Here is a 14,201-nt window from a genome sequence, read left to right on the forward strand (position 1 = left end):
ACTTTTTCTTAGTAGTGAGACATTCTACGCCTTCCACTGACGATGCATTTTCAGTTTGGACTCAGTTATTTAAATCCCAGCCCATATTCTAAATGCATTTGCTTATCTATATGTATTGTTCTGACATTTTGCTAATAATGCTCTTATTGTAAACAATGTTTTAAAATTTTGACAGATGACTCCTATTGAGGAAAGGGCATAGAACTTGAATTGTAACACTTGGATCAGAGTCCTAATATTGCCACTTATCAGCTATATGACCTTTAGCAAGTCATTTAACATTATTAAATCTCTATTTCTTCACCTGAAAGGTGAAAATTTCTCTCATAGTCTTGGTATAAAAATCAAATAAATTAATAAAAAAGTATATTACAAGTGTTAAGGTACTATTTGAATTTACAGTAGCATGAAACACATTTAATTTTTCATTCAGATCCTCCCTCCAGGATATGTAGGGCTTCCAAGGATGATTTATATACTGTCATCTAAATATTTTGTTGACTTTTTAGAAGAATTTAAAATTGACATGCTGATCTATGAAATAATAACTATCTGCCCATATTTCATAATATTTATTTTGATAAGTGTCATTCTCATCCTGCTTTATGAAACTATTGTCCCTAGTAGCCTACATAAAGAATTATTTTGAAGTTCTTTCCAGATGTAAGGAATGAGATAGGGCTATGAATACCTTCATACACACACTTACACACACACACACACACACACACACACACATACACATAAACACGCACACACACATTTTTATTTTTTTTTTGCCATATGGTTATATTACTTTTAAATAATATGTGTAAAGAGTTGTATAATGCCCTTTGTTAAAGCACCACAGCAGACATAGAAATCCAGAAAAAAAAAAAATGGAATCCAGCAGAAGGCTCTTAGTGCTTCCAGCAAGAAGGGAACACATTATTCTGCATTTTAAACGTACACTTAATGTTATTATCAGGCAAACAATAAAAAGGGTAGCAGCTTTTATGTTGTTCCTAGCTCCAGTTTATGTTTATTTTTAAAAACTTGAAGTATTTTATTATTTTAAGGTTGATTGAGCTATAATTTTAGCAGTATTTGTGGACGTTTAGACTAATTCTGTAGAAATGATCTCTAGCTTTGCTTGATACCTCCAGTGGTGAGGAATTCATGGTGATCCTCCTTAGACACCCAATTCTTTTTGGATAGTTTTATTTTCAAGAATTTCTTTCTGCCTTTGCCCAAGTGCTTGTCTCCCTCTAACTTCCTTTCACTAGTCCTATTACTAATCTCTACAGCCCACAGAGTAACCTAAAAGCTTTGTGACCCAATTACCCTTCATCTGAGTGTGGTCTTCCTCTCCTCTAGACCATATATTCAGATACTGGATCCTTTTGTTTCCTTCAGGAAGAAAATGTCAAGACTGTCCTGATGAACCCAAACATTGCATCAGTCCAGACCAATGAGGTGGGCTTAAAGCAAGCAGATACTGTCTACTTTCTCCCCATCACCCCTCAGTTTGTCACAGAGGTCATCAAGGCAGAGCGTCCAGATGGGTTAATTCTAGGCATGGGTGGCCAGACAGCTCTGAACTGTGGTGAGTCCTTTTAAGCTTCATAGCAGAGTTTTGCCCCATGCACCTATGTGTGATATATTTTATTTGAGTCTAACAATTATGCTGTGTGTGTTCGTAAAACCTTTCCTCTAATGTGTGAGGAAGTAGTTAGCAAACATCCCCCTAAAAATGTCACATGATGAATATTACTAGATTATTTCACAAGACAACTGAGAGCCAAAGAAACTTTTTGCTTTAATGCTCCAGAGTAGCCAAGAAGGTTTCTTGGGTTTCCCTTCTCTATGCCAGAATATTGCTTTCCTCTGTTACCATTGAAGCCCTGAGAAGTATTATGAATGAAAAATTAGAATTAACATTGATTAAGTGCTGTTATGGATCAGCCCTGTAGTATTTGACTTTCACATATATTTTCATGATAACGTAGATCAGTCTCTGTACCATTCCTTCATGCATCTGCTGAGTCCACTGCTCTGTCCTCTTTAAAATGTTTCAAATCTTTGAAACTAGATCATGAATGAGAATCTCTTTAGCAGATTGGAGTAAGCAATTGGTGACATAATTTGTATGTCAAATATAAAAGACAGCCAAAGGTACATGACAAGGTAGTGGAAACACAAACAATTTTGATGATTTTTTTTTAACCCAGATAGATACCCACATCTCTGGGATTATTTAAGTAATGGAATCTCAGTATAGGAATGGACCTGAGAAGGAAAGGGAATACAGTGAAATATTAAGGCTCAGTATAACTGTATAATTTTTATTAATAAGGATAATAAAAATGATTTGTAGATAGTGGTAAAATAACTAATAGTAGCATCAGTAACATAGTTTGTTAGATTGTCTTAAGAATTTTTATTTTAATTTTTTTTCTCTAAGTGCACTTCTGTTGCAGACTGGAGTAGCTTCTTGGATTGAATTTTAAAATAAAACATGGTTGTATTTGGGTGTCTGTTAAAGAAGACACAAGAGTTTGAGATTTTGAAGACTCATCATATTTGATTCTTCCGTAGGAGTGGAACTATTCAAGAGAGGAGTGCTCAAGGAGTATGGTGTGAAAGTCCTGGGAACTTCAGTTGAATCCATTATGGCCACAGAAGACAGGCAGCTGTTCTCGGACAAACTAAATGAAATTAATGAAAAGATTGCTCCAAGTTTTGCAGTGGAATCAGTAAGGAATCTTTGTTTGGAAGAAACAAGGGCATTATATGTCTTGGGTTGTAGGGAGAATAATTTGTCAGGCCTGATAATAATAGTTAAAATTATTATACTTGCATATATTTTCTTCCAGAAATGTGCTAGTACCTCAGAGATATTGTGTATTAATTGCAGCATTCAATGCTGAAATATTAGAGATAGATACTGTTTTAATATTTAATTTTATGAAAAGAGAAACATAAATCCAGAGATGAAGTGGTTTATAAATGATTGAAGTACCGATGAATTTCAGGTGTCCTGAACTGAAACTAAGAACCATACCAACTTGCAATATCAAAGTAATTTTTACCTTTCTTCTGGGATCAGTTACACATTTTGTATGTGTGAATGCCCTGTAAATGAGACTGAATTTAAAAAAAAAATTTTTTTTTGGATGGAATAATTGTTTTAGAATGAAATGGTTCCAGTCAGTAAGATTAGTGACTAGGAAACTTATAGCTATGTATTTAAAGAGAATCGATAGTTTAGCTTTTCTGTTACTCATTTTCTATCATATCCTATGCCTATCAGTAGAGTATTACCAATCACCAGGAAAAAGTCAACTTGCTGTACATCTGTTTTTGCCCCTGACTTTATTTTTCATCTCAGGCATATAGTGAAGTTGGGGTGCTAAAGGCAGTTTTAAATGTGACTACTCCGTCGTAGAAATAGGCAAATCCTTAGGGATAAGGCATGTACTGCTGGGACACCTGAAAATGGGACTCTGCAACATACAGAGAAGAATGCTACCAAGTACATTACATGTTACAAAGCTGTCAATCAGGAATAACCCCAGGATAGCTCTGCTGAACACTTTTGGGAAGCCCCTGCCATACATTTATTCTTTCATTGCCAGATTTAATTATGTCCTAGCTTCCTCCGGATGAGAAACAGGCATATGGGAAAGGTGTAATTACATTCCCATTGGTAGTGTAATAATATTCCATGACAGAAAAATATAGCCACCATATGTTGTATTCTGTAAGTTAAAAAAAAAAAAATTCCCAGCTTCTGGGACTGTTCTCAGACTGAACTTGAAAAATGAAAAATCTCTTCCTATACAGTGTTCCTAATAGCTTATTGTGGTAATACCAAGTTAGCTTCAGCAGTAGAAAGCCTTTTTTCATTAAGAAATAGACTTTTAAACTGAATTTGAATTTCAATAGTTCAATATGGCTTCATTAGCAAATGAATGATGATGATTTTTGTTTTGGCTAAGGACTTATTTTGAGAGGACATGATAAAATTTACCACAAAAGGATTGAAAAAAGCCTTCATTATATATATACTTTTAAAAAAGAAAATTTTCCTGGAATTTCACTTAACATTTGTCTAACAACCCTTGTTTTTTCAGAAAGATGTAGGAGGGCTAGTAGAACACTTTCATATTCCTCAAATAAATTGATTTTCCGGAATTGCCAGACTCTCTTGGTGTCATCTTTTCTGTTAGTGTGGTCAGTTTTTAAAATTTCTGAGTTTTTCTTGTTGACAGATTGAGGATGCGCTTAAGGCAGCAGACACCATCGGCTACCCAGTGATGATCCGTTCAGCTTATGCACTGGGTGGCTTAGGCTCAGGCATCTGTCCCAACAGGGAGACCTTAATGGACCTCAGCACAAAGGTATGTATTTTCATAGGCAATATTCTTACCAACCAAAAAAACTGACTTGATATGTCCTTTCAATTAGAGAAAGTTATGTGTATAAGTAATGGCCTTTTCTCTATTTATTAAATCACTATCATATTCTCTAAAAGTGTTGTCAAAACGATGGCACTTTTGAGAGGGGAATTGTAGGTGAACTGTTTATGCTTGGGTGCAGTGCTGACCCACCAGGTTGGAGGTAAAACAATTGTCACTCTCTCTAAAAGCCCATTTTTATTGTACAATCTATTGACTTCAATGACATGAACTTAATCTAACTCCATTATCCTCTGCTTTACCATCTACTCCAAAATATATATAATGCTAAAATATATTTTAGTGCTTAAGAGAAAATAAAATATAATGACCCATTTTCCCATTGTTTTTTGAAATAGTGGATGATATCTAGTAAGTGAAACAAAGCACATACAGTAGTTGGGTTTTACCCAAAATCCAGGTGTTTAAAATATATACAGTATAAATCTCTAGTATAATAAATGAGTGAATTCTGCCAACTTCCAATACACATAAAAACAAAATTGATATTTGAGTGTTTGTAATTTATTTTATATCAAAATCACTTTAACATATTATTAAATACTTAATTTTTTGAGTAGTAGAGGGAAAATCTTGAGAAAATTAAGATATGCTCCAAAAAGCAAATTAGAGATTAACATAGAAAACATGCTCCAGGAAAAGAGACTTTTGTACATACTCTATTTCCACAGAATGGAATGGTGCCTAGTAATACTGGGGCTCAGTAATTACTTTAAATGGATGAATACATGTAACCAAGAAGCCTGTGTAATTTACATGGCAGTTATGGACGTGCACTTGACAGAATTATTGCAAGGGCTGTTTTCAGGGGTATTTAGTAAGTAGCTCAAGCACAGCTTATAACTTTAGCATCCTTTACTTTTTGGACTGAAACAAAATAAGACTGAATTGTGGACACAAGATTTTGAGAACAGATAACTATAATGAAATGTATTTAAATGACTGTAATGACAGACTCACATGTCAAAAACTTGGATTTAGTTTTTCTAAAGTTGCCAAAACAAAGAAATGGAACCATATCTAACATAATTTTTTTTATTCTGGACTTCTGAATCATATATTCATGGCAAAAACATTTTTATGGGGGTATAAAAGTTCATTTCCTTTAGCATATTAGATGTTCAAAATGTTTTCAATATTAGCAATCTCATTATTACTGCCAATAGTGACAATATATACTTATCCTCTACTAAATACATATTTTTATCTGCACAAAAATTATTCTGAATACTGAATTTTTATGTGAAAACATTTACAATATAGACAATTTTGGAATGAGATTGTTTTCAATTACTTATTCTGCTCAAATAATCAATGGGCCTTTGAATGATTTTCCTTGTTGAAATAAAAAAATATCTAACTTTTCTCTTGAGAATACTTAGTCATATTATTATGTTCAAAACTATCCCCTTATTCTCTCAAGGTTATAATTAGCATCAGTAGAAATCATTAACTTATCCAGATCCCTAAGTTAACTTTTTGAATAAAATCTGAGAGTTAGGGGGAAAAAAATGCAAGCTGAGGAAACAGGTGAAGATAATCTCAATTCTCAATTTTCCTTGTACTCAAATTTTCATTCTACTTCATTACAATGCAAAAAGTTTTCCCAAATTCATACCCTTTGTTTCCTAGAGTTCTTCTTTTAGTAAGCTACCAGAATGACAAATTAATCATTATTAAATTATTAACATTGCCTGCAGAGTTTCCTAACCCCTTTGAGAACCTTATTGTGGGCAGCTGTGGGGACAAATGTGTCATATTTTTAGTCGCACGTGCTGGAGCCTCTAGGGATGACTGAGGTTAAAAAAAAACAGTGTTGAGATACATAGAAAAATTTATATTGTGTTATTATTTCATCATACTGCTTACTAATAATCTGAAAACATTTTAACTACTTTTCCTATCACTGTCATTCCAAATCAAATAGATTTATGAGATAAAGGGATATTTCTGTCTTGCATTATCAGCTACTACATGTCCTAAGGACAGAGATTGCCTCTTTCATATTTTAGGTTCAATATTCTACCCACTGTCAGTACTCAGTAAATATGAAATGATAATTATACTAATTCATATCTGTCTAATCAGGCATACATGATATACGACTCAGAGTATTTAAGCACTTAGGTAGTGATTAACTATAATAATAGTTGCATGTGATTCTTCTAATCCTCAAGTTTCAGATGCCATCTTGGCTAACTGTTAGACCATCATCATCTCCTTTCTCCTCCTCATCAACATCAACTAACTTATATTGTGTGTGTCACTGTACAAAGCACCCTCAGCTATTTTAGAAAAAGCCAGAGTCTTTAGAATTATTTTCCACATTTATTCGCACTTATCACATTTTCTGGTTTCACAGAAGCCTAACTGCTGAAATAATTTCATTTCCCTCTGCCTGATTGCTCAATTATTTTCTCTTTTTCCTAAATTAGTTTGATTTCATGTCATATCAGCACTTTGAATGGCAAGCCTCAATAATGTAAATCAAGCATATTCACTGCAGGATGCTATTCCTAGTACCTCACTGATTTTTGACATGTTGTGTGTTCTGGAGCGTAGGGAGGATGGGGATGGGGTTTGAGACTTTAGTGCTGACCAGGATTTAGGCCAAGGCATTTTGCCAAATGTCCTTGTATAAGCCAGTGCCTTTCCTTACTTTTTGATATCTTTTGTCACCAATTTGCAGGCCTTTGCTATAACTAACCAGATTCTGGTGGAGAAGTCAGTGACAGGTTGGAAAGAAATAGAATACGAAGTGGTCCGAGATGCTGATGACAATTGTGTCACTGTCTGTAACATGGAAAATGTTGATGCCATGGGTGTTCATACAGGTAGGCAAAGAATCTTCGAGAATTATAGTAATGCCTTCAGCTCACGTCTTTGATGGTCATAGCTTACTTTACAATGTTCTATTCTTTAAATTACTATTCCAAGCTGACAGACTAGTAATAACATTTTAAACATGTAGTATTTTACAGTATTGGAAATATTCTCACATTAAATTTTGCCTTCATAAAAACCCTATGAAGTAAGGCAGATACTATTATCCTAACTTCATTTGAGGAAAGAGTCAATATAAGCAATCTAGTTGAGGTAAAATCTGTAAGAGTTGGTGTTGAGAAATAAGGAGTGAAGTTGAGAAGGCTTAGAGCAGACTGAAGTGTAGTCACCACGTGAATGAGAAATAAGCACAAGTTATAGTAATAGGTTTTTCAGGAAGGGAAACAAGTTAAATAAAAGGGCTAATATGATGATTTGGGTTTTAGAAATGCTAAATTTGAGGTGTGGGAGGAATTCTCCAAAAGGGAGTTGAGAATGTGAAAATGGAATTCAAGAAAAGAGGATAGAAATAAAGAAATTGATAAAAAATTATTGGAAGTCATTGGTATAAAGGAAATAATTGAGCAGGAGGTGTAGACAAAGTATTTAAGGGTATAGATATAGAAGAAGGAGAGAACAGGATCAAACTCTGAATGATGGGAAACATATTTTTTTATGGGGCAGGAGAAAAAGGAAGGATTAGTGCTGCAGACAAAGAAGGCAGGAATAGAGAAGAAGAAAACCAGGGTAGGATGGTACCATGCAAGGCGATGCAAGCCTGTATTTTTTAAAAGAGCTTTGTTTTTGGCAGAATCAAATGCTGTGCAAAGTCAAGAATGAGGACTTAATTTGGTTTTTTAGATGTCCAAGATGACAATTTTAATGCGAAGTTAGTTTTGTGAGCAACGTTGAAAAAATTATATGTTAATAAGTGATAAGCAGAAATGGCAAGCTTTCAAGAAGCTTAATCATGCAAAAACTGAGAGAGAGGGTCTGTGCGATTGTCTGGCAATGCTGGGCAAGGGTCTTCTTGAGGTGGTAGAGATCTGAGTGTGTTGGCAGGTAGAAGGGATGGAGACTAAGGACTAGGAGATTGAAGATATAAAGGGCTATGATTGGAGAGGAGTGAGAATGGGAAGGAACGAAAACAGATGGATGAGCCAGTTGGGTGAAGAGGAGATCATATTCTATGGAAGGAAGAACTTAAGAGAGACAATTTGAGATGAAAAGAAGGGAAGTTGAAGAAATTAATGTCAGTCTAGTAAGTAAATGATTGAAGGCTTGATGAGCCTGGGAAAGGTTAAATAGATGAGCCTGGGAAAGGTTAGTGGGGTTTTTAAAGTAAAGTATTAGAGTAAGATGGACAAAACAAGAATCAAAGGGAATACCTGATGTCTCATATATATATTTCCTTAAGATAATTCTTCTCCCAACAAACCTTCAGACTGTACAGTGTCTTGTATCATGCAAGTAGATTGTTAAGTAATTGAAGTTGGTTATTTAGATTGTCACCCAATAACAAGTGCTGCTTGGATGTACAGGTGATTCGGTTGTGGTGGCTCCTGCCCAGACACTCTCCAACGAAGAGTTTCAGATGTTGAGACGTACTTCAATCAATGTCGTTCGCCACTTGGGCATTGTGGGTGAATGCAACATTCAGTTTGCCCTCCATCCTTCCTCGATGGAATACTGCATCATTGAAGTGAATGCCAGGCTGTCCCGAAGCTCAGCCCTGGCCTCAAAGGCCACTGGGTAAGACCTGAATAATTGACCACGAGTTTACCGATTCTTCACAAATAAAACTGAAAAATTGACAGCTAGTGGAACACTGTGCTGCATTCACAAACTATATTCCTTATTTCTGTATGCTAGCTCCAAATCGTTTATGGGACCCTAAGGAAATGGTTATTAATGAGCCTGCTGCCAGATTGAAGAAAATGGTATTGCTAGCTGGCTTTGTTTGCTGTCTAATCATAAACTAATCAAAATCTGGGTGGTCAAAGCAGGCTGTGAAAAATCTGCTTTTTAATTGCACGTTGCAGATGTTGTTAAAAAGTGCAAGTGAATCCTTGATTTTAGTCTTCAACTTGCTTTTTTAGATATAGTCCTGTAGTAAGTAATTGACAAAAAATATAGTTGACTCAATTAAAGCATACAATGCACATTACTTTTATTTTAGCAAAACTCTGTAAGACCAAACAAAGTAGGATTTTTTTACAAGTAAATGTTCCAATCAAATCTATAAATTTGCTGTCCATTTAACAACTGTTAGCAAACGTAATTGGAAGAAAAATTAATTAAAACTTTTTATTCCTATTAATATGTTTAGCATCTTTCATCATATAGCACTTAGTCATATAACACTTAAATTAAAATATTTACTTCTGCAGACTTTTTATGTAGCTACATGATGCTGCATGGAGTGGGAGAAGGCATGTTGCCTTATGCAGGAGTCACGAGACCTGAGTTCTCATTTGGTCTTTCCAATGACTGTGTGATTTTGGCACATCACTTATCGTCTCTATCAGTTTTCTCATCTACTAAGTGAGGAGTTGTGCCAAAGAATTCATATTTCATTCTATACTTCTATGAATTATGTTCTTATATAAAATGATCAAAACTGGCATTCTGGATGGTGATAGTCAAGTTCTCAGAATGTTCATTTTGTAGGGAGCCCAGAGGTCAAAGATAATTGGAGACAGAGCAAGGACCCAGACTTGCAATGCCTACATTTTCTGACCATTACATACCCCCTAGTACCAGCTAACTCCACTGTCTTCCTAGGTATAATTATGTATATTTTCACACACACAAAAAAATTTGCAGAATCTCATCTTAGTGGAGGTTAAACATAAGTGGAGGTTAAATCTAATTTATCATGAAATCTATAGATTTTGGGTTGAAGAGATGAAGGGTGAGAGTTGTAGCAATACATGTAGTGCATAGAGAGTCAACTCTCCTGTGATTGGTGCCTCTATACTTCATCATAACTCATGTTATTTTATAAGCAGCTATTAAATATTTATAAAGGACAGAGAATCAGGTATGATGTACATCCTGAGGTAGAATAATACCAGAATTTCTAAGAAAGACCATTTTATATTTGGGGCTACTTTCAATACTTTTTGCTCAAAAAACAAAAACAAAAATAAATTTATCTCCTCCTTAATAGCTACCCATTGGCATTCATTGCTGCAAAGATTGCTCTGGGAATCCCACTTCCAGAAATCAAGAATGTTGTGTCAGGGAAGACATCAGCCTGCTTTGAACCTAGCCTGGATTACATGGTTACCAAGATTCCTCGCTGGGATCTTGACCGTTTTCATGGAACTTCTAGCCGAATTGGTAGCTCTATGAAAAGTGTAGGAGAGGTGAGTCCTTGGTTTATTTTTCTATGTTGTCCTTTTTCTCAGTTATTTTGCCTAATCATTAACAACATTGAAAGTCTTAAGGTTGCCTGGACACTTTGTGCTTGATTAAAGAATATATAGGAATTTTATTTCCTCCTTTTCTTTTCCTCCTATCTCTCTATTCGACTGTTAGCATATTGCATTTGTTACATGGTAATTTTGCTGGATTTGAAGATGTTTCTTTTCAAAAAGTGAGACCATATATGTGGGTATATAATACAAGGTACTTGCACTTTGAGAAAATAGAATTAAGAGGTAACACGAATCTTTCCATGAACTTTTTCAAGACCCTTTGTATATACATATATATGAAAACATATTCGTGTAAGTATAACTGAGTTGTAGTGTGTTTTATAGCCAAATAAAGTAAAATAATATAAAAGACAATATGGTATACCAAAAGGTCACTGAAATGAGGTTAAGAATTCAACTGTAGTCCACTAATATAAATTGTGGCTTTAACCTCCTTGGACCTCACTTTCTGTATCTGTAAAAGAAAGAGGTGGACTGGACGATCTCTTGGGTCCCTTCCTACTCTAAAATAAATCTATCTATCTATTTGTCTATCTGTCTTACTTTATCTCATCTCTACCTCTGTTGTGGCCAACGTGGGAGCTCTTGGTCCATGTCTACATATCTAAGCTGTTGAGGGTACAGAGCAAAAGGCTGCTGATGACATATTGGTCCATACTGGCCTTCATTTGTCCCATGACACAGGTTGTGGACTCACCTCAGACTAGCCATTTCAGAAATGCATGTCACTAATCACAGGAAATATAGCTTAAAACCATTACCAATGCAGGAAAGAAAAGAAAAGGAAAAAAAGACGTTTCATTGGTTTATCATATTCACACATGAAAGGCAGAATTATTACTATTTTGGTTTCCTTAATTTCCAAGATTTTGATGAAAGATTTTAAAGTAATGAAAAATAAGGATCAACTTGAGCTTTTAAATCAAAATGTCTTACTAGTTTTAAAACATCGGGAAGTAGTTGTTCCTCCTTCATAGTTGTTTTGAATCTTTTTTTTTCTATCATGCTCTTCAGTGCACAAAAGAATTAGAACCCGAATAGCATGAAAAGCTGTGTTGGTAGTTTTCCTCCAAATAAACAACTGTTATTTAGTTTAGATTTCATGGGAAGTGTCCTTTTTCATATTGTTCACAGTGAAATCTGTAGGCCAAAGAATTGGAGAAAGTTTTGTAATGTTTTCAAATGGGGATTATTATCTAGGGATTTTTAGTGAATATTTAACACCTTATATTCAGTTCAACTCAAGTCAGAAAATATTTCCTGAATTCCTACTACATATAAAACACTGGGAGGATAAAACAATAAATAATTGTTGTAAATAGTTGTAGATAATTATAACATATTGTCTGCAGTTGGTAAGTTCAGTGTATATAAACAGAACAAATATAATACAGATTAATCTGTGGTAAATGTTAAAATATAGTATTTATATCCAAGTGCTATGAGAATGTAGTAGAATAGGGCCAAGAAAGGCCATGATAGTCATTCCACTGAATATGATGAAATTTTCGTTTAATGAAAGTGAATTTTAATAATATATAGTATTAAAAAGCACGAATTTTGAGCAAACATTTACAGTTATGCATTCTTTTATTTTTATATAGGTATGTTTTCTTCTCTTTTATTGAATAGATCCTGTATACTATTATGTATGGTGTGCTTAAGAATAGTAAAAATAAATGGAGTTTTACTTATAGAATTAGTTAGTTTATGGCCAAATTTTAAATATATAATACTTCTAATTTCATTAAATGTCCCAAAAGTATTTTCTTAATTTTATAGCACCTTAAGATATCTGATTTCTGGCAGTCTCTTCCAAGCTTAGGCTAGACAATCAATAAACATATTGTCCAACTCTTCAAGATATCACTATGACTTGCAAATTGCATATCTGAATTGTACTAATGTTTTGTTTATCCCTGCTCTTGTAACTCTTCCCTTATTTCTAATTAAATCTGGAATAGTGTGAAAAGGTTATCTGTTTGACTTTAGTGATCTTTGAATATGTATTCTGTCACACAATTGACACAAAGATTTCCTAAAGTGACATTGATAGGAATTTAAGCCTATTTGGGAAGTCATGAAATTTTACTGAAGGCAGACTTATGACTGTTATTATTTTAAATTGGAAACCAAAAATGCATAGCAATATATTATTCCATGAAGAGATTCAAAGACAATGTTTATCCAGTGAAAATAACTAGGTAGGCTGCAAAGTCAATTTAAGTTTAATTCTGACTTGTAACTTGTCCAAACTAAATCACCACATGATTTTTCTAATGGATTAGTGTATAATCAACTGTAAAGATTGATAGAAGACACATTGAATTTGTCATGGGGAATTTGGTCTCCATCTACATTCACAATCATAATCTATCTATATTTGTTATGATTCTCAAGGTTCTGTTAATATTAATGCTCAGTTATAACGAAAGCCAACCTGTCTTGTATACTCATTTAGAAATAGGGAGGTTAGGGAGAAATTGGTAAAGGGCACAAAAAATGTTCGTATTGTGTGATGATAAAAAAAAAAAAAGTTTTGTTTTGTGTTAATATATGTCTGGTTTCTCTTTATTTGCCTTCTGTTAAAAAAAGCAATTTGCATAAAAGAAAGATCTTATTAAATGTGATCCAACCACATATTCCTCATTTTAACACATGGTCCAGAGCAGGTACAGGTGATTTCCTTGTCAATCTCAGCAAATACACCTGAATTTCCTAAGTGGTAAAAGACTAATATCAAAGACTTATTACACCAAAACCAAGGAGAAAGAGAGAGGTAGGAAAAAAAAACACTTAAAATTTGAGTAATGTTCTGACATATTTTTTGTTCTTAAGTCTTTTCTGAAAAATATCCTACATCCAGTTCTGTTAACAATTAAAAGTATACAAGCTCTTTCTTGGGATCTTAAATTTGTATTACAGGTCATGGCTATTGGTCGCACCTTTGAGGAGAGTTTCCAGAAAGCCTTACGAATGTGCCACCCATCTGTAGATGGTTTCACTTCCCGTCTCCCAATGAACAAAGAATGGCCATCTAGCCTAGATCTCAAAAGAGAGCTGGCTGACCCCTCCAGCACCCGCATCTATGCCATTGCCAAGGTAATATGTGACAAGGGACCTAGAGCTACTTTTTTTTTTTCCCCTTCAAAATATAGTTAGCCTGGATTTCAAAGTAAAATTGAATCACAAAGTGATCTCGAATTAAGGGATTTCTGGAAAAATTTAATTCTCTTTAATAGTATTAAACTGGAGACTTCTATGGATTTCATCAGATTACGCTACAATTAATGAAAAATTATCCTTTTTTACTTGACTTTAAACCTGAACTTAAGGGCACATTGCAGTTTTAAAGGATGGTCACTTAGATAAAATGTCCCTTCCTTTTAGTATATGTAGTATCAATACTTTTAAGTAGATTTGACAATATTGACTTGTCCTTTCCTATCACCTTCATTACTTGTTCCTTGAAAAT

The 14,201-nt window shown here is 34.2% G+C and overlaps 1 protein-coding gene across 1 annotated transcript in view; it reads left to right on the forward strand.

The window, feature by feature from the left end:
• The window catches only part of CPS1 (carbamoyl-phosphate synthase 1), a 114,018-nt gene that overhangs the window by 39,944 nt on the left and 59,873 nt on the right, over positions 1-14,201 (forward strand). Inside the window, exons 14-20 of the mRNA XM_063101452.1 lie at positions 1,396-1,585; positions 2,578-2,735; positions 4,254-4,382; positions 7,150-7,294; positions 8,825-9,035; positions 10,456-10,654; positions 13,652-13,828. Of these exons, the coding sequence (XP_062957522.1) occupies positions 1,396-1,585; positions 2,578-2,735; positions 4,254-4,382; positions 7,150-7,294; positions 8,825-9,035; positions 10,456-10,654; positions 13,652-13,828 (1,209 nt within the window). The remainder of the gene's footprint in view (positions 1-1,395; positions 1,586-2,577; positions 2,736-4,253; positions 4,383-7,149; positions 7,295-8,824; positions 9,036-10,455; positions 10,655-13,651; positions 13,829-14,201) is intronic.

This window comes from Cynocephalus volans, chromosome 1 (genome assembly GCF_027409185.1).
Source record: "Cynocephalus volans isolate mCynVol1 chromosome 1, mCynVol1.pri, whole genome shotgun sequence".
Classification (NCBI taxonomy): Eukaryota; Metazoa; Chordata; class Mammalia; order Dermoptera; family Cynocephalidae; genus Cynocephalus; species Cynocephalus volans.